Below are 26,272 nucleotides of genomic sequence, written 5' to 3'. Positions count from 1 at the left end.
TGTGAAAGTACTTAACAACAGTGCCTGGCTCATTGTAGGCACTTAGTTAAAACCAGCCTTTATTATTTTATTATGCATGGTCCTTAAAACAACTCTAAGATTAATAAGGAGAGTGGGCACATTCTTGTTACTTACAAAGCTATGTCCTTCCTTCTTCGCTTATCCTCATATTTTTGGAAACTATTTTAACTGTTTTTTTTTTTTTTTTGAGATAATTAATGATTCACAGGAAATTGCAAACATAGTCAAGTCCTTACCTTTTACCAGTTTCCCTCAGTGGCTACATCTTACATAACTATTGTATAATATCAACACCAGGAAATTGACATTGGTACAATGTATGTGTAGTTATATGCTATTTTATCATATGTAGATTAGTGTAACCACCACTACAATCAAGATACAGAACTATTCCACCACCACAAACCCTTTACAACTTTAGGCACTCCCTCTGTCTCTCTACCATCCCTGTCCCCTGGCAGCCACTAACCTGTTTTTCATCTCTGTAATTTTGTCATTTTGAGACTATTATATAAGTTGAATCATACAGTATGTGATCTTTGGAGATTGCCCTTTTTCACTCAGCGTGATGTCCCTGAGATCCATCCCTCTTTTTCATTGCTGAATAGCGTTCCATGGTATGGATGTACCATGGTTCACCTATTGAATCATTCCCGTATAAGAAAGGACATTTTGATTATTTCTAGTTTTTGGCTATTATAGATAACGCTTCTATGAAAATTGGTGTTCAGGTTTTTGTGTGCATGTAACTTTTCATTTCTTTGGTTGTATGGTGAATACAATTAGCCCTCTGTATCCATGGGTTCCCCATCAATGGATTCAGGCAACCTGGGACTGAAAATATTTTCAAAAAAACATTGTCTGTAGTGGACTTGTACAGACTTTTTTTTTCTTGTCACTGTTCCCTAAACAATACAGTATAACAGTTATTTATATAGCATTTACATTGTATTAGGTATAAATAATCTGGAGATGATTTAAAATATAGGGGAGGATGTGCATAGGTTATAAGCAATTATTATGCCATTTTATATGAAGGACTTGATCATCTTGGATTTTGGTGCCCTGGGGGGCTCTGGAACCAATCCTCCATGCATACCAAGGATGACTATATGTATTTATTTTGTTTGTTTGTTTTTTAAGATATTGCCAAAGTGTTTTCTGGAGTGTCAGTACCATTTTACATTCCTGTCAGCAATGTAAGAGAAATCCAGTTTCTCCACATTCTTGCCAATATCTGGTATTGCCACTATTTTTATTTTAGCAATTTTAATAGACGTGTGGTGATATATCATCATGATCTGAATTTGAATTTCCCAAATGGCTAGTGATATTATACATCTTTTCATATCATCATTTGCCGTCTATATATCCTGGTCAGTAAAATGTCTCTTTATACCTTTTGCCTATTTTCGAATTGAATTTTGTGTGTGTGTGTGTGTGTGTGTGTGTGTGTGTGTATAATTTTTTTTTTTTTTGGAGGCAGAGTTTTGCTCTTGTTGCCCAGGCTGGAGAGCAATGGCGCGATCTCGGCTCACTGCAACCTCTGCCACCTGGGTTCAAGCAATTCTCCTGCCTCAGCCTCCCGAGTCGCTGGGATTACAGGTGCCTGCCACCACGCCCAGCTACTTTTTTATATTTTTAGTAGAGACGGGATTTCACTGTCTTGGCCAGGCTGTTCTCGAACTCCTGACCTCAGGTGATCCACCCGCCTCAGCCTCCCAAAGTGCCAGGATTTCAGGCGTGAGCCACCGCGCCTGGCCCTTGAATTGTATATTTTTTATTGTTGGGTTTTGATAATTTTTTGTAGATTACAGGTGCAGCTTCTTTGTATGGTTTGCACATATTTTCTCCCAATCTGTTGCTTGTCTTTCCATCCTTTTTGTTTGCTTGTTTTTATTTTTGTTATTTTGGTTTTTTTTTTTTTTTTTTTTTTGAGATGGATTCTCACTTTGTCTCCCATCCTGGCTCACTGCAACCTCCACCTCCTGGGTTCAGGCGATTCTCCTATGTCAGCCTCCCGAGTAGCTGTGATTACAGGCATCTGCCACCATGCCTGGCTAATTTTTGTATTTTTTAGTAGAGACGGGGTTTTGCCATGTTGGTCAGGCTGGTCTTGAACTCCTGACCTCAGGTGATCTGCCCGCCTTGGTCTCCTAAAGTGCTGGGATTACAGGCATGAGCCACCATGCCCAGCCTGTTTGTTTTTGTTTTTTTTTGGGAGAGTCTCACTCTGTTACCCAGGCTGCAGCACAGTGATGTGATCATGGCTGCTCACTCTAGCGTCAACCTTTGGGCTCAAGTGATCCTCCCACCTCAACCTCCTGAGTAGCTGAGACCACATGTGTGCACCACCACACCTGGCTAATGTTTTTTTTTTTTGGTAGAGGCAGGGTCTCTCTATGTTGTCCAGGCTGGTCTCAAACACCTGGGCTCAAGTGATCCTCTCGCCTTGGCCTACCAAAGTGTTGGGATTACAGACAGGAGCAACTGTGCCTGGTCCTTTCTACCTTCTCAGTGGGATACTTCATAGAGCAAAAGTTTTAAATTTTATTGATATCCAATTTACTAAGTCTTTTTTTTTTCTTTAATGGATCATGTTTTTGGCATCATATCTAACATACCAAGTCCTAGATCCCAAAGATTTTCTCCTTTGTTTTCTTCTAAAAGTTTTATAATTTTAACTTTCGTATTTTAATTTGTCATCCACTTGAGTTAATTTTGTACAGGTGTGAGGTTTAGGTCGCCATTTTTTTTCTTCTTGCCTAAGGATATCCAGTTGCTCTAGCACCTTTTTGTTGAAAAGATTAATCTTCCATTGAATTGCTTTTGCACTTTTTTCAAAAATCAGTACAACCTGTAATGTAACAATGATTTTTTTTTTTTTTTTTTGTGAGACAGTCTTGCTCTGTGCCAGGCTGGAGTGCAGTAGTGCAATCTCAGCTCAGTGCAACCTCCACCTCCTGCGTTCATGGGATTCTTATGCCTCAACCTCCTGAGTAGCTGGGATTACAGACGCCCACCACCATGCCCGGCTAATTTTGTATTTTTAGTAGAGATGGGGTTTCACCATGTTGGCCAGGCTGGTCTCAATATGCCTCCCACAAGTGCTGGGATTACAGGCATGAGCCACTGCGCCTGGCCTAACAGTGGTTTTTACAATTTAAAATAGTTGGAACGACCTTGTAGCACATGGAAATCATATGAAATTTAAACTATGTCCAGAAATAAAGCTTTATTGGAATATAGCTCTGTTCATTCATATATATTGTCTATGGTAGTTTTTGCACTACAGTAGCAGAATACAGTAATTGAGACAGAGACCATAAGACCTGCAAAGCCTGCTGTTCGGCTCTTTAGAGAAGTTTGCCACCCTTGAGTTCACTTAAGAGACATGTTTCTTCCTGCACAGCAGTTCAACAGTTTAATCTGAATTCATGTGGAGACTAATTACAAATTATTACAATCTCAGACATTTGGAGTTGTTCATAAACAGTTGAAACAAAAATTTAATCTGTAAATGCTACAGTAAACTTGTTTATCTTTAAAACAGAAAGTAAAGTGATTTTCAGAGAGGTGAAGTGAAATGCTTAAAATTTTTTAATTAGTGATAGAGCTGAATACAGAACTCAGTTTTTTTCCCTCATGGCCCAGTTGACCTCTCTTTCTGCTATGCACACTGGGGTTGATTATTTAACAAAGAGATATTTAAATGTTGTTTTTATTTCATATAGGCAATAGGCTTGAGTCTAACTAAACTGGCAGTTACCTATGTGTTTTGAAATCTTAAAATTTTTCTCTCCCTCTTATTGCTCATAAAAACATAAGACAAGCCAGGCGCGGTGGTTCACGCCTGTAATCCCAGGCCAAGGCGGGCAAATCACGAGGTCAGGAGTTTGACACCAGTCTGGTCAACGTGGTGAAACCCTGTCTCTATGAAAAATACAAAAAATTAGCTGGGCTACTTGGGAGGCTGAGGCAGGAGAATCACTTGAACCCGGGAGGCGGAGGTTGCACCGAGCTGAGATTGCGCCACTTGCATTCCAGCCCGGTCGACAGAGTCAGACACCGTTTCAAAAAAAAAAAAAAAAATAAGACAAACATACTTCCTTAAGAAACCATGAAAAGAAGTAATGCTTCTTTTTAATTATTCTTAGTAAATTCATGATTTTAATATGTTGTTAAAAAGGAAAGAAAGGAAGGACAGCCCCCATGGGCTGTCTTCTCCGATGTCATTACATGACCGGATTGCTCATTTGTATGCTCTTCTGAGTCATCTTTCCTTTCTCATTTTTTTTTTTTTTTTTTTTTACTCTTGACCACTTGCCTAACTGCTATCACCGAGTGTAAGTGTTCCTGAGCCAGACGTTTAATGGAAATTTTCTCTCATGTCAAAAAGCAGGGATTTTAAGTCCAGAAACACTTCTTTTTGATGTTAGAAATGGAGAACTATCGGGATTATAAGGGAATTAAAATAAACAGATAATCTTATTTATCAGAACAACAACTGTAGGGACTAATATTTTTCCCTGCTCACCCTGAGAGAGGCAAAAACACCTTTAAGGGCACCAAAAATTTTGGAATGGCACTAAGTATTTGTTGAAGTAATACTCCCTTTCTTCCAAGCTACCTCAGGTCCAGTAATTGTAACCAGATAATCTTAGTTGATCATCTAATGGGAGTGTTGCAGGGAGATGTCTGATAGTGGAGGCAGAAAGGAAGAGAGTGTAGGGTGCAGTATGTTAGAAGAATTTGTTTTGGAGTCAGATAGGTGAGAAGTTTGAATCTTGGCTGTTGTCTACTAGCTTTGTGACCTAATATAAATTACATATCTTGTTTCAGGCTGTTTCTTTCTCCGTACTTCATTGGTTTGAGGATTAAAATAAAATAACATATATGGTTCCTGTTAGACACTTGGCAAATAAGTTTTCTTTCCTCTTTCAGAGATCTTTCTTATGTGTTTCTCTTGATAATCAAGATGATAAGAGACTTACTGTGTGTCACATATGATGAGGGCTTTATAGTCATTGTCTCATTTAATCCTTAAAATAACTCTGTGAGATAGACTCTAGAACTAATAACTTTTTTTTTTTTTTTTCTGAGACAGGGTTGCCCAGGCTGGAGTGTAGTGAAGTGATTATAGCTCACTGTAACCTCAAACTCCTGGGCTCAAGCGATCCTCGCACCTCAGCCTGTAGCTAAGCCTAGCTCACTCCTGCAGCTAGGACTACAGGCATGCACCACTAAGCCCAGCTAATTTTTTATTTTTGTAAAAATGGGGTCCTGCTGTGTTGCTCAGGCTGGTCTTGAATTCCTGGACTCTAGCAGTCTTCCTGCCTCAGTCTCCCAAAGTGCTGGGATTGCAGGCATGAGGCACTGCACCTGGCCTATTATAACATTTTAAGATGAGAAAATTTAGATTTAAAGAGATTTATGAGCTTACCCAGAGACCTTAGTAAACAATAGAGCGGAGACATTGACTTAGGTCTCTCTAACTGTACAGCACCTGTTCTTATCTTAAATAGTACACTCTACTGCCTCTAGAATTCAACTGTCTTTGGCAATAATAGTAGTTAAGATGTATTGAGTATTTATTATGTTCTAGGACTATTATAAGTACTTTACATGCATTTTTCATTTACTCTGCACACATTTTATGACGAGATACTGTTCTTTCCTCCAATTTTACCAATGAGAAGCAGTGCAAAGAATTAACTTGCAAAAAGATATGCTATCTCATTCATTATTATTGGGATTACAAAATGATACAGCCACTTTGGAAGACAGTTTGGCAGTTTCTTAACAAAACTAAACATACTATACAATCCAGCAGTCATACTCTTTGATATTTACCCAGAGGAGCTGAAAATTTATGTCCACACAAAAACCTGTAGATAGGTGTTTATAATAGGTTTATTCATAATTGCCAAAACTTGGAAGCAATCAAAATGTCCTTCAATAGGTAAATGGATAAACTGTGGTACATCCAGACAGTAGAATATTATTCAGTGCTAAAAAGAAATGAGCTATCAAGCCATAAAAAGACATGGAGGAACCTTAAATGCATATTACTAAGTGAAAGAAGCCATTCTGAAAAGGCTGCACATTTTATGATTCCAATTATATGACACTCTGGAAAAGGCAAAACTATCAAGAAAGTTAAAAGATCAGTGGTTGCTAGGGGTTTTAGAGAGGGATGCATGAATAGGCAGAGCACAGAGCATTTTATAGGACAGTGAATGCAACTTAATTAATGGTGGATACATGTCATACATTTATCCAAACCCACAGAATGTACAACACCAAGAGTGAACCTGAATGTAAACCATGGACTGCGGGCAGGCGGATAATGATGTGTCAGTGTAGACTTATCAGTTGTAACAAATATTCCACTCTGGCTGGGGGTGATGATAATCAGGGAGACAGACTATGCATTTGTGGGAGCCAGGTGTGGTTATAGTTCTAGGAACCTGAAACTGTTCTAAAAAAACAAACAAACAAAAAAGTAAAGGCTTAGGGGAAAAAAGTTATACTTCTAGAAAGTATACTAGAAAGTTATAGAATAGGGATTTAAACGCAGACAGTGCTCTTAAAACACCATAATGTAGAGAGATGGTGGGTAAAGTAAGGCAGTGTTAAAAACATACAATGATTCACAAATGTTTGTCTTTTAAAATGAGTAGTTTTTTGTTTTTCCTTTTTGGTCAGGTATTTATATAGAACTTGAAGAACTCTCAAGAAGACTGAAACTAATTTATTTTCAGAAAACAACTTTAGTCCTTTAAAAACTCATGAATAATAAGATGTAAGCAATTACACTTGTTTTGCTTTTGTTCATCTACCATGATTTTTACGAACTGAAGATACTACTTTTTTTTTTCCCCGACTTCTAAGCCATAATTCGAGTATAAGAATTGCTGTTAAGACCTGAAGTTTTGTAGGCTGGGCCTGGTGGCTTATGCCTGTAATCCCAGCACTTTGGGAGACTGAGGCGGATAGATCATTTGAGGTCAGGAGTTTGAGACCAGCCTGGCCAACATAGTGAAACCCTGTCTCTACCAAAAAATACAAGAATTAGCTGGGCATGGTGATGTGCACCTGCAGTCCCAGCTACTTGGGAGGCTGAGGTGGGAGAATCGCTTGAACTTGGGAGGCAGAGGTTGCAGTGAGCCAAGATTGCGCCACTGCCCTCCAGCCTGGGTGACAGTAAAACCGTATTCAAAAAAAAAAAAAAAAAAAGAACTTAATAATGTGGAAAGCTGTTTTTTTGCATTAATGAAAACTTTCAATTGTGTGAAATCAGATGACAATAATTGATAATATTGGTAGTATTAGCACATAGGATCTTATTAATAGTGTCATGTATTAATAATGACCTTTTTAAAGACAGCCAGCAATTTGTTTCTTAAGTGAATGTTTGTATCTTCCTCTGTAGAATTATGTATTTCTCTTTATATTTAATCACACAGTTGGATATGTGAAAGCTTTTCTTAATCACAGGTATAGTGTAGGTTGGCTCTTTTTCTATAAAGAACTGTAGTCAATAAATTTTAGCTTTTGCACTATGGGGAAATACTAAAAATGTGCTGAATAGATTCTCTGTTGGAAAGCTAAAACCAGAAATAGAAAAGTTGTGAAGAAGACTTTGGACCCTGACTTTCAACTAACGTTTTAAATTCAAGGCAGGACAATTGTTATTTTTCTCATAAATCAGCAGTGGCCAGCGTTTGATAATAACATTTAATAACTTGTTTATAAATATGCCATTCTCAATTAGTTGCCACCACGGTAATTCAATAATAAATTTTGTTTACTCATGGAGATTTGTTAGTCAGTATGAAATGGGTAGTCATAAATTTCTCTGTAAAATAAGTCAAGCTTTCTATATCTCAGCCTAAGTTAAATAAAAGTCAAAAGCTGAGGCTGGGTGTGGTGGCTCACGCTTGTAATCCCAGCACTTTGGGAGGCTGAGGCGGGTGGATCACTTGAGGTCAGGAGTTTGAGACCAGCCTGGCCAACATGGTGAAACCCTGTCTCTACTAAAAATACAAAAAATTAGCCGGGTGTGGTGGTACATGCCTGTGATCCCAGCTACTCAGAAAGCTGAGGCAGGAGACTCTCTGGAACGTGGGAGAGAGAAGCTGGAGTGAGCCGAGATCATGCCACTGCACTCCACGCTGGGCAACAGAGAGAGACTCCGTCTCAAAAAAAAAAAAAAAAATTGAAAAACAGGATTAGTGAGAAGATAGATTGAAATTTACTTCATATTTAAAATTTTTGTCATGTTGATTTATGAGATTACAATGTAAGGTTCTTTTCTTTATACAGTGGTTTTCTCTTTTTTTGTTTTTTTTTTTGTTGTTGTTTTTTTGAGATGGGCCATGTTGGACTAATTGAATGGTTTTCATATAAGTGAATTTTGTGAAACCCATGTAAGTGAAACCCACAGAGACTTGGCCATGTTAGAAATATCACTGGAAAGTTGATAGTAATATAGAAAATGTGTTACAGTCAACGCAGTTCTTTCTTGGTGCTAATTTCAGTGGCAGATCTAGGTCGCAATTCATTTTCTGCATACCAAATACCTCTTCTGAAGCTTAAAATAACAAGATCTATTTGGAGATATTTTCTTTTCTTGTTTTCCTGTGAAATTGCTAAAACATTAATGGAAGAGGGTAATTAGATGACTATTTTTAAATTGGTCTAACCTTTATATTGAATGGCATTAACATTTAGTTGCTTGGGAGAATTGCCTAAATTACTGATTTGATATTGAGGAAAGTATGCAGATGAATTTTATTTGGTAAGAAGTATAAATGACTATTACTAAGTGTTTAATTCTCAAATATCTCAAATATTTAGTTGTCTATAGAATAAAAGATGACTTTTTCTCTTGCCAGGTTAGCAGTATTCTGATTATATGTAAATTTTGGTATCTTATCACAGTTTAATTACAACTGATATTTGCAAATAAAGGGTTTTAATTTTATTGTTCTTAGAAGGAAATATTAAATACAATGAAAGTTATTTGGCATTAGTAAAGTCTTTGACTTGCTTTTGTAAGTATTTTCTTTAGAAGGTTTCGTAACCTTTGTAGTAGCTAATTGACTTGAAGTGATTTTATACAGAGTACTGGAACTGTCATATCTTTACATATTGTACCAAGTAAATTCTTAACTCTAAAATTTGTTGAACTTGTTTTTCTAGATGTAATAATAGGATTAATTGGAATATTTGTCTTAACTCCAAATTACTTCAATTATGTTAGAAAAAATGACTGTTTGGTGGGTAAATTCTATACAGTAAATACTAGACCAAACTTGAAAGTTCATCAGGACTGTACCTGGTATTTAATCCTGAAAGTTTCCTGCTAGGTGTATTTTCCAACTAGTAAACAAAAGATGCCATTCCATCTTGGGCTTATCAATCCATGATAATCCTTTAAAACTTAAAAATAAGTTTTTAAATTTTAAAAGTAATATGTTTATTGTAGAAAATTAGAAAATACAGATAAGCAGAAAAGAAGCTAGACATTTAGAATTCTACCACCAATAGATAACTACCATTAATAGCTTGGTATACATTTCTCCAGATATTTTTCTGTGTGTGTGTGTATAAAGCATCTATAGATCAGACAGACTTTTTCATCTCTTTAGGTCCTTCTTTCTGGGAATATTTTCTCCTAGACCTTTACATGCCTGGCTTGTCTTATTCTTTAGGAATCACTCTCAATGTTACCTCCCCAAAAGAGCTTCCCCCATACTTAATGCATCCCACTTATCACTATCTGGTACTTTCTTTTTCTTGTACAATTAGATCATAAGACCCAAGAGATGCCAGGCACCATGGCTCACACCTGTAATCCCAGCACTTAGGGAGGTAGAGGCAGGAGTATAGCTTGAGCCCAGGAGTTTGAGACCTGCCTGGGCAACATATCAAGACTCCATATTACTCAAAAAGCGGGGAGAAAAAGAACCAAGAGATTGGGGATTGTGTATGTCCTAGTCAGCACTATGGTCCTAGTGCTCAGAAGTATACCTAGCACTTAGTAGGTACTTAAATGTTTGGATGAATGAATGTTTATATAAAAATGGGATCAGAATGTACATGTGTTAAGTGCTTAGGAGAGAAAGGTAAGATATACATCCCTGAACTTAGATTGCTGACAGTCTAGGGGAGGGTGTAAATTGTAATGTTAATAATACAGAGTATAAGTGCTGAGATGGGGATGCAAAGCTTAACGGAGCCCGTAGCATGAGTAGCTATCCAGATTGGGTGGGGAAGAAAAGGCTTTCTGAAAGAATGACAATCTAAGCATTTTGTAACCTTCTAATTTTTATGTCAGTTTTTTCATCTATAATATAATTTGTAATGGCTAGGTAGTATTTTATAATATGTAACTACCAGAGTTTAATCAGTCCCCTGTTATTAGACATTTAGAGCATTCCCTGTTGTGTTGTTTTAAATAATACTATCATGGATATCTTTATATAATCTTCAATTATTTTCTTAGATAACTTTTACTTGGAAGTGGAATTTCTAGGTCTGAGGATTAGAAATATTTTTTAAGACTTTTGACACGTATCATGAAATTGCCCTTCAGAAAGTTGTACCAGTTTATACTTCAGCAGCAGTAGTTGAGAATGACCAGAAACCGCAAACTTTGCCAACTTGTTAGGAAAAAATGGTATCTCATGGCTTACTTTGCCTTTGTTGATTTGCCTGTATGTATCATAGTAATTCATAGGCTGACAGCAAAACATGCCTAGCTTAAATTTAAATTTTATGATGATAACTGAACAAAAGGATCTATGTTGTTACATAGATTTCAGAATCATCATATTTAGCTATCGTATAATGTTTCATACCATTGCTATATCATGATTTATTTAACCATTCTCTGTTTTTTGGATGTGTGAATTATTTCCGATTTTTCTCCATTATCAGTAATATACTGCTTTGAAAAATGGATACCTTCAATTTTATTCTTTTCTTCATTCCAGAATATTATTATATTTTAAGATCTCTGTCTCATTTGTTTTCTAAACACGTAAGTTGTAATAGCAAATTCAGAGAAATTGAGGATAGGCTATTTAATGAGATCAAGTACCTTAAGAAGCTTGTATGTTGACACTAGTCCTAGCAACTAACTTCTTTTTAATTATTATGGCCAGAAACACCAGATGAAAATGGTAAAACCCAGAGAGCCGATGATTTTGTCTTGAAGAAAATAAAGAAGAAAAAGAAAAAGAAACACCGAGAAGACATGCGAGGAAGACGCCTTAAAATGTACAATAAGGAAGTACAAACCGTCTGTGCTGGCCTGACCCGCATCAGTAAAGAAATTCTCACCCAAGGACAAATAAATAGCACTTCAGGACTTAATAAGGAGTCCTTCAGGTATCTGAAAGATGAACAGCTGTGCCGATTAAATTTGGGTATGCAAGAATATCGGGTACCCCAGGGAGTACAAACACCTTTTATGACTCACCAGGAACATTCTATTCGTAGAAATTTCTTAAAAACAGGTACTAAATTTAGCAACTTTATTCATGAGGAACACCAGTCCAATGGTGGTGCTCTTGTCCTTCATGCTTACATGGATGAACTCTCATTTTTGTCTCCAATGGAGATGGAGAGATTTTCTGAGGAGTTTCTTGCTTTGACATTCAGTGAAAATGAGAAAAATGCTGCTTACTATGCTTTAGCAATAGTGCATGGAGCGGCTGCTTATCTCCCAGACTTCTTGGACTACTTTGCTTTTAATTTCCCCAACACTCCAGTGAAAATGGAAATTCTGGGCAAGAAAGATATTGAAACAACCACGATTTCAAATTTTCACACTCAGGTAAGATAAAAATTGTTGTTAAAAATTATTTAGTAAATATGATTCTAAACAGAATTAACCTCATTCTGTTGCACAGCACATACCAGCACATTTTTGACAACAAATTTATGGTAATAAAGGTGCTTCAAATTGTTTGTCACTTCCTCTAATTGAAAAATCTTAATTACTGAGTTCGGGTGGGGCTTCTTATTTACTGGAAGGAATGCTTTATACATGTTATGCATCATTACAAATCTTTATGGAAAACTAGCTTGAAAACTTACCTGGTCTTTCACAAATCAGGTAATGTTAGTATGGAGGATGTGATTGAGATCTGTTAGTCTCAGGATAACTTTAGTTAAGATTTGCTTTTATATCATAATAAAACACGTGAGGGCACGGGCCTGTTTATATGCCAGGTTTTTGGAGTTTTTATATCTCTTTCAGTAACTTGTTGGCAGTCCATTCCCAGAAATATACCCCATTTATGTGACTTGGAAGTGTCATTAGGAAGACCGCCATAGCCTCTGCTCCTTCTGCCTATACATTGTTGTAGGTGAAGACATTTTTTGAAGCCTTGCATGGGCAGCTAGGCTTAAGTCAGCAGGGAAACGTCTGCTTCTTAACCAGTAGTTTTAACCAAACATTTTTTTCAGTGAAGCTATTTTAGTGAATAAGAAGTTAATAGTGTGTCCTAGTTTTTTTCTTACTTGCTTTTCTCGTAAGAATTGAATATAAATGGTCAGCTATAAGTTTCTGCAGTATATATTATAAATTCGACTTTAGTGGAGACTTTCACTTTTTAAACTTTTATGATTATATATTCTGTTTTTTCAGGTTGTCTAGTAATTTGCTGCTGTTCTTTTCCCTTAATATATATTTTTTTTAGGTAAATAAATGGTTGCCATAATAAGACTCAGCTGCCTCAATTATAGTGGTTTCGAGCCACTTAGATTTATTTGAAACCTCCTCTAACTTGAATCTTTTTAGTGAGTCTTACCATCTTTGCCTCCAATGAGGGGAGTATCCAGTTTAGATTTGTGAGCTTCAGAATTTCTCTAATTGAAGTTCTCTCTGCAGTAGAGAGAGCAGGAGCAGCCAATGTGGAGAGGTCGCAAGATGGGGCTGCCCAAGATGTTGGAACACCATGTGCAATAAAGGGCTTCGTCTTGGATTTTGGCCTTGTTACCACAACCAGGTACCGAAGTGCTGACTTTTGTAGTAGATTTTCTTTTTTCATTTTCTTTTTTTTTTAAGTTTTGCCCTTTGAAGGTCAAGGAATCCGATTTTTATAAATATTGCAGATGAGACTGAAAACATTTCTCCTAATATAGTCCATAATCCCCGTAAGTTCCCTATTTAACAAGGGAAGATATTGCTGAGAGCAGAATCAACATGTTCTATCATTTTTTTAATTTAGAAAAATGCAGCAAATTTTCTCTTTTGATAGACCAACAAGCATTTCTGAGAAATAAGCCAGAAATTTGGGGGAAAACTGTCCCAGTTTTGTAAGGGTGACTTTTTAATATTCATATTAGTTAAAGTGGATCAAATTTGTATGTCAACAGACAGTATCCAGTCTAAATAGTTAATAAAAGAAAATATCTTGAAATATTCCCTGCTGATTTTTGTCCGCCAATTAATTTTTTAAAATGGAGCTGAAATTTAAATGACTGTACCAACAACTTACCTTGATATTTACTTTGAGATTTAAAAACCACTTTTTAAGAACATTTCAGATTATGATTAAATTAGATATTAAACACTTCAACCACATAAGAATATTGAGGACTGTTGAATGAGTCCTGTGCTCTGGTGGTCCTGGAACTTAATTTTATTTATGAATTTTCAGTCATTAGAGAAGAATATGGTGTGGATCTGGGAGGTTGGATTAGCCCACTAAACTTTTAAGTTTGCAACTTTAGCAGATGGTATAGAAGTTAACACAGTAGCTCAAATTTATTTAGCACTTCATGGTTTATAGAAATGCTTTCACATTCATATCTGAATATTTGAAACAACCTAGTGGGTAGGTAGGTAAGCAATTTTATCTCTGTTTCCCATGGAAGAAACTGAGGCTGGGAGATGTTCATTGTTTGTTATCCAAGGTCATATAGCTAGTAAGTAGTAGTCCAGATGCAAACCCAGGCCACCTGAACAATGTTCACATCATTTTACCGTGGAGAAGAGATTAGTGCTTTTATTTGTCTAACACTGTGGTCAGTGAAATTAAAGTATCTTCGTGTGAAACAGCATGCAAAAGGCTTTGTTTCTCATATTTTTAACAAATCCCTTTAGATCGTTGGGAATTAAACAAATACCTAGGGCAGTTTGGACTTACGTGAAGTCTTTTGACATTTTGTGAAGTTCTGTTAAACCTAGAAATAAAGTCAAATAAATTTTTTATTGCTTTAGAGACATAGCTATTGGAAGTTATTTATAGTTTAAATATGTAGCCATATTTATTTTTGACTATATTTCAAGATAGTTTATTCAGCAAGCACTTACTGAGAACTACCATGTACTGGGCACTGTGTTCTTAAAAGGACTAATTGATGAGCTCAGTCTAGTGGGGGAGATGAGTAAACCAGCAATTATAATACAGAGTACTATTTGAGTAGAGGTATGCATAGGGAAAACCCTGTAATAGAGGGAGCACTGTCTCTGTTACCTAATGCAGACTTGAGGTAATTCGAAAAGGCATGTTAAGCCATGTGATGCTTGAGTACAGTCTTGAAAGCATATTAATATTTAACTTGGTAAGAACATTTTAAGCGAATAACAGCCTATGCAAATACACAGAGGCATTTGAGAATGTGGCACTTAGAGGGAGCTACAAATAGGTTAATATGGCAAGAGTATGCACTGACTGTTCAGGGGTGGAAGGAGTTGAGACCAGAGAGAGAGAGACATGATTAGGATTGTGAAGAGCCTTATATGAAATGCTTTTAAAAAGTTAGTACTTTTTCCTAAAGATAATTGGGAGTCATTGGTGAATTTTAATAGGGAAATGCTTGCTATCCATTTATGTTTGCAAAGATTACATAATAGTGTGGAGGATGGAATTGGTGGTGCAGGATATGAGATTGGAAGCAAGAATACCAGTTAGTTACAATAGTAACCACATCATAAATGCTCCACGTCCAAACTGGTACTGACATTAGAGAGAAAAGAAAGAAATTTGAGAAATAATTAGAAGGTCGAGATTTAACTAGTCTTGGTGAGAGAGAGAGATAGTCTTCAGATGTGGTTTGGACAAATGGGTGGATGGCGATGCTGGTCAAAGCCAATACAGGGTTGAAAAAGCTGGTTTCTAGGGCTAGAGGGTGTTGATGAGTTCAGTTTGAGATATTTTGAGTTGAAGGTACCTGTGGGAATTTACGGTTAGAAATAACTGTTAGGAGGCTGGGCATGGTGTCTCACATCTGTAATCCCAGCAGTTTGGAGGCCGAGGTGAACAGATTGCTTGAGATCAGGAGTTTTGAGACCAGCCTGGTCAAAGTGGTGAAACCCCATCTCTACTGAAAATTCAAAAATTAGCTGGACATGGTGGCGGGCGCCTGTAATCCCAGCTGCTCGGGATGCTGGCTTGAACCTGGGAGGTGGAGGTTGCAGTGAGCCAAGATCGTGCCACTCACTCCAGCCTGGGCGACAGAGCAAGTCTCAATAAAGAAAAAAAAAATAACTCTTAGGAATTGAATGTATGGATCCAAGTTTAAGAGATGTGTCTAGGTTGGAGATGCAGAAGTTGAACCCATTAATGCAGGAGATACAGAGATGCAGAAGATGGAACCAGCAATAGCAGTGGAAAAGAGATGAAACTAAGGGTGGAATCTTGTGATGCACCCACAAGTAAGTATGATGAACATGGGAAAAGACCAAAAAGAAAGACAGGCAGAAGAAAGACTAGAAATGTTCTACATTTTAAGAATGAAGTGTTTATTTCATCCATATGAAGGATCCAGTAAGTAAGGATGGGAAAGTGGTAGGTTTATCAATTAGGAATTGAATTGGAGACATTATCAAGATTAGTGCTTTGCAAACCGTGGACAGCTAAATAGTATTGTAAATTATGCCTTTTCTTTAGAACCTTGCTACTAAAAGTGTGCTCTATGTATGAATTTGGCACCACCAGGGAGCTTGCTAGGAATGTAGACTGGGCTCTTACCCAGATTTTCTGAATCAGAATCTGCATTTTTAAAAGGTGATTCATATGCACATTAAACTTTGAGAAGCTTTAGAACTCAGCTCCTCTAAGCAGGAGAAAGTAAAATGTAGATTTTGTGCAAGAAAAATGAAAACTTCTGTTATTTTTATATTTTTAAATTATTGTGATGGCTAAAGCTAGGATCCACATATAGGGTTTTCTTTTAACATTCTAGAAAACTCAAATGTTCTAATACCGGAGCAGAAAAATTTATATGTCCATTGAAACAGTAAGCCGATCCTTGTTTGATTACTTAACTCTCAGCAGTTGATACAGGATAACTTTATAAAGTTGAGTTTCCTTCCTTCCTCCCTTCCCCTTCCACTCCCTTCCCTTCCTTTCTTTCTCCTTTCTTTGATGGGGTCTCGCTCTGTGGCCCAGGCTGAAGTGCGATCATGAAGTGTGATCATGGCTCACTGAGGCCTTGAACTCCTAGGCTCTAGTAGTCTTTCTACTGTTTCTTACTGTACTGTACCCCAGTACATAAACTTCAGGAAGTGGTGGAACTCAACTTGTTCTTTGCTTTCAGGTGCTATTTCCAGTGCCTCAGCCTCCTGAATAGAGTAGCTAGGACTACGGGTGTGTACTACTACAACTGGCTAATTTTAAAATTTTTTTATAGAGCCAGAGTCTCACTATGTCGTCTAGGCTAGTCTTGAGCTCCTGGCCTCAACAGATTCTCCTGCTTTGGCCTCCTAGCGTGTTCGGATTACAGGTGTGAGCACTAGCTTTGCTTATAGTCTGCATTTTCTGGTGATTCTGATGTTGCTAGTAAATGGACCACCAAGGCCATATAGGTCTCAAAATCTATATGTAAATTGCAAACGCAAATAATAACAAACACTAAAAATACAGTGAAGTTAAAAGGGAATTGTTTTCAATATCATCTCTGAGATCTTCTGGCAACTAAGTAATTGAACGATGTACATGGAGAGGAGTGTGTGTTATGTGTTTGCTGGGGGGAGGGGAGATTGGCAAATCTGCATGTTTTAAGTATCTTTTTCAAAAATTTTCATGTATAGTTTTGAGGTTTCACTGAGAATCAAAGCTTTTTAACTTTAGGTAGTTTTATTTCTTGTATTACTTTTATTACTCTATAAAATGATAATGTTCTGTAGCATTGGCGTGTACAATTTTAGTGTCTATGGTTCCAGAGAAAAACAAAAAATGTTATTCCCTCATTGTGTGTTGGGACAAGGCCTTATATGGGCTTGTTATATGCGCTCTGATCATTGATTGATTAACATTTTATAATGAATTGGTAATACTAATAAGAGTAGAACTAGTAGAGTAGTATATAGCTTGGGAAATAGCTGAGAAACCCTTAAGGAACTGTATGCATTATTAGTGTATTATAGAAAAGGAGAAATAAACATTTTAAGTAGCAGGTTTTATAAAATAAAATGGCATAAATAAAAATGGTAGGCTTGATTCTTTTTTTTTTCTCTCATTTTAAGTACTCACTTTGACCTAGTCACACTGTTTTTTCACTATGTATTTTAAAGTAGGAATGCCTTTCTATTCACAAGTCACAAGGTTAGGAAGATTGCTGGCTTTTTCCTTTCTGTGTTTTAAAAAGTCAGCTTGAATAGGCTTCTTCCTGAAACATGAGTTCTGTGGAATAATCCACACCTCCTCTCAACCCCCATACACAGGGTTTTCCACATAGTGCTTTTTTAGCTTGGTGTTCTCCTGAGTTATTAACAGATTTATAATTGTCCTTTGTAGAAGCTTTATGTATTGGGGACACAATTGAGCTTACTTAATTCAGAAATTCATACAGGATAACTGTGAAGTTGAGTTTCTAATTTAAACACTACATATGTATTGACAGCAGTATATATATATTCAAAGATAATTGTTTAACATTTTATAGATATTATAAATATATTAAATTTTATGCAAAACTAACTACTATTTTTTTAATAGGCATATTTCTCTTTGATGCCACATCCTTTTCCCCTCCCCACTTTGCCTTCTGATTTTACCAAAGGCTGCGTTTTTCCTGTTGGCGTTATGTCTCCTGCTTCCATGGCAGCTTTAGTTTTTTCTGTTCTTTGGTCTCGTACTTACCTCCCTCCAGTCCTCCCAGTACTGTTTCTTCCTCCACTGTGCTGCAGTACATAAACTCTGGAAAGTGGTAGCATTCAACTTGTTCTTTTTTTTCAGGTGCTATTTCCAGGCCAGTTTCCCAAACTTGCCAGATCCTAAGAATAATTTGGGGTTGCTAGTTCAAATATACATTAGACTCTCAGGTTCCTCTTCTGGAAATTTTGGTTCATGAGGTCTGGAGTGAGGCATGAAATAAGTACTTTGACTGACTTGATTCCTATGATCAGGCAAGTTTAAGAAACACTGTTTTAAACCATATACCATCTACCATTACTCTAGTTCCTTTCATTTGACCTGTAGATAGCATCTTTTTAGAATTTCAGAGCATCATAAACTAAGAGATAATCTTATCTGACCTCTACAAAGTGCAAATTTTAAAAACTCATGTTTTGATTGGCTGTCACTGGGGACTTTGTCTCTTCATAACATTTTATAATGCTTCCCATTGAGTTGTCAACGTTGCCTGGGAAGTCTAATTCTTTTCTTTGGTTAGCTTGTTTACCTATTCTTCATAAATACTATTTAAACTTTATCCGTATACATCTTTTCCTCATTCTCTCCTGTTACAGTAGAGAAGATATTCTATCTCCTCCTCAAAGGCTAATTTGTCAGGCTAATTTGTCTGCTTGTGTTATGAATACCATCCCTTAGCCTGCTAAGGTTTTTAAAAAACTGTTGTCAAATATACACAAAATTTACCATTTTAACCCATTTAAATTGTATAATTCTGTGGCATTGGGTATATATATTGTTCTATTACCATTACCGTTTCCAGAACTTTTTCCTTATACCAAACAGAAACTCTATACCCATTAGCTTAGGATCTTTGATGTCAGTTACCAGCTACTACCCTTCCAACCTTTCCCTTCTCCATTCCCACTCCCCACATAACTAAAAGTATAAAATATATTAAGTGAATTTCTGCTTGGTGTCTTTCCCCCTTTTTTTTTTTTTTTTTTTAAATTTTTCCTTTCTCCCTAGAAGTAAATCTTTATTCCGAATTTGTGGCTTATCATGTCGTTTTATCTTTTAACATTTTACTAATACCAAATGAACATAAAAACAATATTTGTATCTTTGTATTTTTAAACTATAGTGTATTGTGTGTATCATTCTGCAGGTTATTTTTGTTCAACATTGTTTTTGAAGATTATTTTGATACATCTAACTCTATATTAATTTTAACCATTATATTTGGTGTTTTGTTGGGCAACTGTATCACTGTTTTTTAACACTTTACTTTTCCTCTGCTCTCAAACAACAACAATCAACACAGAAGACTTCTTTGTCCAAATGTGGGAGATTGCTCCCCCACAACAAGCAAGCAATCAGTTCTTCAGCAGACACCACCTGGGTGTCGTCCAATTCAATTCCGACACTACCCAGAATCAGTCTTGGATCCCAGATAGAGGGCTCAGTCCCCAGGATTGACCCCTCCTATCCACCAGTCACAAGTCCAGGCCTCTGGAACTTCTGACCAACTGGCTTCAAGTTGGGGTTCCCACGATCCCCTCTTTGAGTTCAGTGGATTTGCTAGAGTAGCTCAGAGAACTTAGGGAAATACTTAACGTTTATGGGTTTAGTGTGATGGATATGTTAAAGGGTGCAAATAAACAGCCATATGAAGAGATACACAGGGCATGGTCTGGAAGGGTCCCGAGCACAGGAGCTTCTTTCCCCGTAGAGTTGGGGTGTGCCACCCTCCCAGCAAGTGTATGAGTTCCTGTTCATCTTCCTGTCTGCTTCCACATGTTCAGCTATCCAGATGCTCTCTGAACCTGTTCAGTTTTTATGAAGCCTTCATTACGTAGGCTTGATTGATTAAGCCAGTGGCCATTGGTGGTCAGCTTGACCTTTAGCACCCCTCCCTGGAGGTTGGGGGTAGGGCTGAATGTCCCAACCCTCTAATTGTACCTGTATTTTTCAGGTGACCAGCCCCCACCCTAAAGCTGTTAGTCAATGTTAGCATACAAAATTAGAGCTATTTGGAGATAACAAGGAGTTTAGGAGCCCTACCTCAGGAAATAGGGATGAAGACCAGACATATATTGCACAATATCACACTCACTATTTATTCTCCTATTTTTGGACATGAGGTTGTTTACAGTTTTATAATACCATGTTACAGTAAGCATTTGTGTAAATGTCTTTTTTTGGGTCGGGGTGGGGGCAAGGTACAGGGTATTCCTGTGTTTTCCAGGTTGATGTCAATCTCCTGGCCAAGGGATCTTCCTATTTTGACAGGTCTTTTTATCCACGCATGTATCCTGGGGTTTCTATTTGTCCTTTCTCCTGTCTGGCATTCCATGACTCTTGCCTGAATTCAGTAGCTCAATCCTCACATCTGAAAAATTTTTCTTTAACTATAACATTTGATTGATAGGTCATTTTTCTTAGATTTATAAAGGCATTGCTTCAGTGCCTTTAAACTTACAGTATTGCTGTTGAGAAATCCGATGCCATAATGATTCCTGATCTTTTTTAGGTGTTCTGCTTTTTTCTCTCTGGAAGCTTTCAAAATTTCTACTACAGAATGTCTGAGTACCAAGGATAATGTGCCTTGAAATGGATCATTTTTCTTTAAAAAATACTATGAAATATTTCAGACGCAGATATAAAGAATAATAACAATCACTCTGGCCCAAGAAATAAAACATCATCAGTGCAGTTGAACCCTACCCCCCACCACCCTTTTTTATGTGGAAATCTATCCTTTATGAAGTTTTTTCTTGTATTACTTGTTAATTTTCTTTCTCAGTTTTTGTTTTTTTCTGAAACTTTTATTAATTGTATATTAGACCTCCCTACTGAACCTCAGTTTTCTTATCTTTCCTATTATATTTTTCATTGTCTTTTTTCCTGCTTTCTGGGGGTAGATTTAACTAGCTTCTTAATGTTGATTAATGTCAGCTGTAATATTTTCAGTTTGAGAGCTTGTTCTCTGTTCCTTTTTTAATAACTTCCTATTGTTTCATGGATACAATACCCTTTTTCATCTCTCTGATACTAATTATACTTGTTTTTAAGTTTTCTTTTATACTCTCAAGTTGTTAAAGTTCTTTTTTATTTTTATTTTAGTCTTCTGTTTATGTTTTCATCAAACGTGGTGATCTGTTCATATTGAAACATGAGTCGTTATAAAACATTAGAAACTCTGTGAACACATGGGTGGGATTTATCAGTTGAAGATTGGATAGGGAATGTGGTCATATTGTGAGAAAAGCTCTAAATGTTAGTGTTTAAAGATATTGTTTCTTGGGCCTTTAGTTTCTACAGCTAAAAATCTACCACATTTTTGTCAGGGGATGGAGTAGGTTATACACCTGTCTGCTAGAATTCTTGGAAGGAGGTAGGCGATTGCATTGTTAAATAACGGATTTTGCTTAATTCCCTGCTTCCAGTATAATGGTTCTCTCCCATACTTGTGCCTTGTATCCTTGTGTCTGTAGTCATTTGGTTCACTTTCACCACAAATAAGGTGAGGAAAAAGGAGTATGGGATAGGAAGGTAGAATGTAAGTGGAAGGGTCTCACTGACTCAAGCAGATTTTAAACCCACCTTTTTTGTTTTTAGTTGCATGCTTTGTTCTTGCCTTCTATAAAAGTTAGCCGGAGTTCTCAGTCTGCAAATTTCCCTGTGCATTTTTCACCTTCCAAAAACATTTTGATAGCTTGTATCTGTAGTTTTTACTTTTGTTCTCTTTGACTATCTGGGATTTATAGCCTTGCTATTTTATTCTCACTTGAGTGGGATTTTGATAAGGAATAGAAAAAAATCATACATCCAGTCTACCATGTTTAAACAGCAGTCCTCTTCACCTTTTCGTCTTTATCAGATTCTTCCTATTAGTGTTGAAACATGATCACACACAAGAGGACTTAAATGGAAAGATATATTACTGTGTTCCTGGGGAAGAAGAATCAATATCAGAATGACAGTTTCTCCTAGGTTATAAATTGAACACAATCCTAATAAAATAGAAATAGTTGTGTTTTGAGACAACCAAGCAGATATTGAAGTTTATATGCAAAAATAAGTAGGCAAGAACAGCCAGAAAAGAAAAAGTAATGATGGAGGAGTGCCTTACCTGGTACCAATATATTCTAAAGATTTAATTATTAAATCAGTATAATTAGTTTATGAGCTCTGTTCAGCAAGACAGAAAATTTAGAAATAGACTACAGGCACTCACCACCACGCCCGGCTAATTTTTTTTGTTTGTTTGTTTGTTTTTTTTTGAGACAGAGTCTCGCTCTGTCGCCCAGGCTGGAGTGCAGTGGCGCGATCTCGGCTCACTGCAAGCTCCGCCTCCTGGGTTCACGCCATTCTCCTGCCTCAGCCTCTCCGAGTAGCTGGGACTGCAGGCGCCCGCCACCATGCCTGGCTAATTTTTTGTATTTTTAGTAGAGACGGGGTTTCACCGTGGTCTCGATCTCCTGACCTCGTGATCTGCCCGCCTTGGCCTCCCAAAGTGCTGGGATTACAAGCGTGAGCCACCGCGCCCGGCCAACGCCCGGCTAATTTTTTGTATTTTTTTAGTAGAGATAGGGTTTCACCATGTTGCCCAGGCTGGTCTTGAACTCCTGGGCTCAAGTGATCCGCCTGCTTTGGCCTCCCAAAGTGCTGGGATTACAGGTGTGTGCCACTGCACCTGGCCCCCAAACAATGGCTTAAAACAACACAAATTTAGTTTCTTACAGTTCTGAAGGCTCTGAGGGAAAAAAATCAAGTTTTTGCCTTTTTTAGCTTCTTGTGTCTTGTATTTTCTAGCTTGTGGCCCCTTCCTCCATCTTCAAAGTATATTACCCCAGGCTATGCTTCTATCATCACATCGCCTTCTCAAATATCTCTCTGCCTCAGTCTTACAAAGACACGTGTTATTACATTTAAGCCCACCTGGATAATCCAGAATACTCTCCCCATCTCAGGATCCTTAATTTATTCACATCTGCAGAGTCCTTGTCGCCATAAGGTAACATTCACAGATTCTAGGGATTAGGTTCTAGGGGTTAGGTTCTTTGGAAGCCGTTTTTCAACCTATCACATACTTCTAGCTCATCATGTCCAAAACAATGAAATCTGATCCTCCTCCAGAAGAGAGAATAGTTGCTCTGTCAGGTTCCAAAGTACAGAACCTGGTAGTCATCCTTGATACTTCTTTCTCTTGTCTATCATATCCAATCTTTGTCCACATCTTGACAATTTTATCTCCTGTATAATTTTCAGATCTCTTTTTTTTTTCTTTTAAAAATAAGTCCCTATTTAAAATCAAGTTGTTAGCTTAGCCTAACATTTCTTATTTGGCATATTATAGAATACTCCTAGCTGATCTCTTTACTTTTTGTGCCCCTCTGAGAAAACTAAACAAACAAAAAACCAAAGGCAAATTGGGTAAATTTCCTTCTCTTCAGATCCTTTAGTGGCTTTCCAGAATCCTTGATGTGATCTTCTAGGCTCTCCATAATCCAGCCACAGCTGATTTTTCCAGTCTCATCTTTATTTTTCTGCTTTCTGTGTTTATTATCATTAGCTTTCTTTTAGATCTTGGAAAGGGCAATGCTTAAGAGATTTTGTTTCCCTCTGAACTTGTTCTTCAGATTTGAGCTCAATGTTACTTCAAGGAATACTTTATTCCCTGGATCAGGATCCCATGTTCTTTTTCATAGTGTCATACATCTTACATTCTGAAGATCACAGTTTATAATTAAATGTTTATTTAGATTAGTGTCTGCCTCTCCTTACTAGACTGTAAGCTTCAAGTGGCCAGGAATAGGTCTGGTTTGCTATACCTGTGTTGAGGACAGTGGCATAAAATATATGTTTATGTGCTATGTAATGACGTTTCAGTCAATGACAGACTGCATATGTAACGCTGATTCCATAAGATTATAATGGAGCTGAAAAATTCCTATCACTTACTATATTTACTATACCTTTTATCGTTATTTTAGAGCATACTTCTACTTATTAAAAAAAAAAGTTAACTGTAAAACAGCCTCAGACAGATCTTTCAGGAGATATTAACAGAAGAAGGCTTTGTTATCATAGCAGATGATAGCTCCGTGAGTGTTATTGCCTCTGAAGACTTTTCAGCAGGACAAGATGTGGATATGAAAGACAGTGATATTAATCATTCTGACCCTGTTGTAGGCATAGGCCAATGTGTACATTTGTATCTTTGTTTTTAACAAAAAAGGTTTAAAAAAAGTAAAAAAAAAAGTTTTTAAGTAGAAAATACCTTACAGAATAAGGACATAAAGGAAGTATTTTTGTATAGCTGTACAATGTGTTTTAAACTATATGTTATTACAAGTCAAAGAATGAAAAAACTCATAAAGTTTATAAAAATTACAGTAAGCTAAAGTTAATTTATTATTGAAGAAAGAAAAATTTTAAAAATCAGTGTAACCTAAGTGTACACTGTTTAAGTCTACAGTAGTGTACAGCAGTGTCCTAGGCCTTCACATTCACTCACCACTCACTCACTGACCCAGAACAACTTCTCATTCTGCAAGCATGGGAAGTTAAATGTGTTTGGATACATAAAAACTTACCATTGTGTTTCAGTTATCTACAGCAGGGGTCCTCAACTGTACTGGTCCCCCAGTATTGGTCTGTGGCCTGTTAAAAACCTGGCTGCAGCAAGCTATAATAGCATTGCTGCTTGAGCTCCAGCTCCTGTCAGATAACCTGCAGCATTCGATTCTCATAGGAGTGTGAACTCTGTTGTGAATTGTGCATGTGAGGGATCTAGGTTGCACACTTCTTGTGAGAATATGACTAATGCCTGATGATCTGAGGTGGGTCAGTTTCATCCAGAACCATGCCCGCCAACCCCCCACCCTTTTCCGTGGAAAAATTGTCTTCCACAAAACCGGTCCCTCATGCCAAAAAGCTTGGGGACCACTGGCCTACAGTATTCAGTACAATAACATGCTGTAAGTTTTGTAGCCTAGGAGCAATAGGCTATGTCATATAGCCTAGGTGTGTAGTAGGCTATACCACTTAGATTTGTGTAAGTACAGTCTGTGATGTTCTCAACCACAAATTGCCTAATGACATTTCTCAGACTGTATTTCTGTCATTAGGTGACACATGACTGTACAATAAACTTGTGGTAAATGAATGACACCTGCTTTCCTGTTACTCATGTTATAGGACTCCAAGTATTTGAAGACTGTTGTGTCCCTCCTTTAATCTTTTCAAGTTAAATACTTTTGAAATACTTTTGATTTCTTGCATTCTTCCTCCATTTTGTATGGTTTGCAAGTCCCTAATCACTTTAAATGTTCTATTTTGGGTGTGCCCTAGTTATAGGTATTTTTTAGCCCAGATTGGGAAATCACACCCCAGATGATATCTCTGTGCGATGCAGAATATTGCCTCCCTCATTACAAAGTATACAAGATATAGGCTAAAAAACCATAACAACGAGGACCAATGTGCAGTGGCTAGAACAAAAGTTTGTCTCTTGTTTAGCAGTCCAGAGGTAAGCAACTCTGTTCCTTGTTGTCATCCAGGATCCTAGTTTCCTTCTGTCTTTAATTTTTGTCATTCCTACTGGTGTTGTCACGTGCATGGTTGAGACTAGCTCTTTACCACTCGGTGTTTCAACCCTCAAAAGAGAAAAAGGAAGTGGAGGGCAAGCCACTTCCTTATAAAGGTATGCCCTGAAGATTGCATATGTAACTTATGTGACCGTCTCATTGGCCCAGACTTAGGCACAGGCCGCATTTAGCTGTCAGGGAGCCTAGCTCATTGGCCATATGCCCAGGAAATTTTCTTACTAAAAGGAAGGAATACTTTGCTTATTTGGCATTAGTTTCCTACAGTTGGTGAATGTTTTTTTGTTTTATTTATTTTTTCTTTTTTCTTTTCTTGTCAGCCATTTCAGGTTGAAAATTGGTGCATGTTGAATTTATGGTCATAACTACTGTTCATTATTATGTTGTTAATTATTTAAATGTATCACAAACATTTGCATTTATTAAATTTTTAAATGCAAGTGATAGACTGGTAGTCAGCAGTTCTTCTTCTCCCCCCTCCCTTTTTTTTTTCTTTTTGCCAGAGTTTGTGGTTGATTACTTCATTTCTAGCCTTAACAT

At 37.1% G+C, this 26,272-nt stretch overlaps 1 protein-coding gene across 1 annotated transcript in view; it reads left to right on the top strand.

The window, feature by feature from the left end:
- RSBN1 (round spermatid basic protein 1) overlaps window positions 1–26,272 on the top strand; it is a 51,069-nt gene that overhangs the window by 3,162 nt on the left and 21,635 nt on the right. Inside the window, exon 2 of the mRNA XM_063625769.1 lies at window positions 11,196–11,869. Within this exon, the coding sequence (XP_063481839.1) occupies window positions 11,196–11,869 (674 nt within the window). The remainder of the gene's footprint in view (window positions 1–11,195; window positions 11,870–26,272) is intronic.

Source organism: Symphalangus syndactylus, chromosome 12 (genome assembly GCF_028878055.3).
Source record: "Symphalangus syndactylus isolate Jambi chromosome 12, NHGRI_mSymSyn1-v2.1_pri, whole genome shotgun sequence".
NCBI lineage: Eukaryota > Metazoa > Chordata > Mammalia > Primates > Hylobatidae > Symphalangus > Symphalangus syndactylus.
Note: the sequence above shows the minus strand (reverse complement) of the source record. Positions and strands in the feature narration are given on the sequence as shown.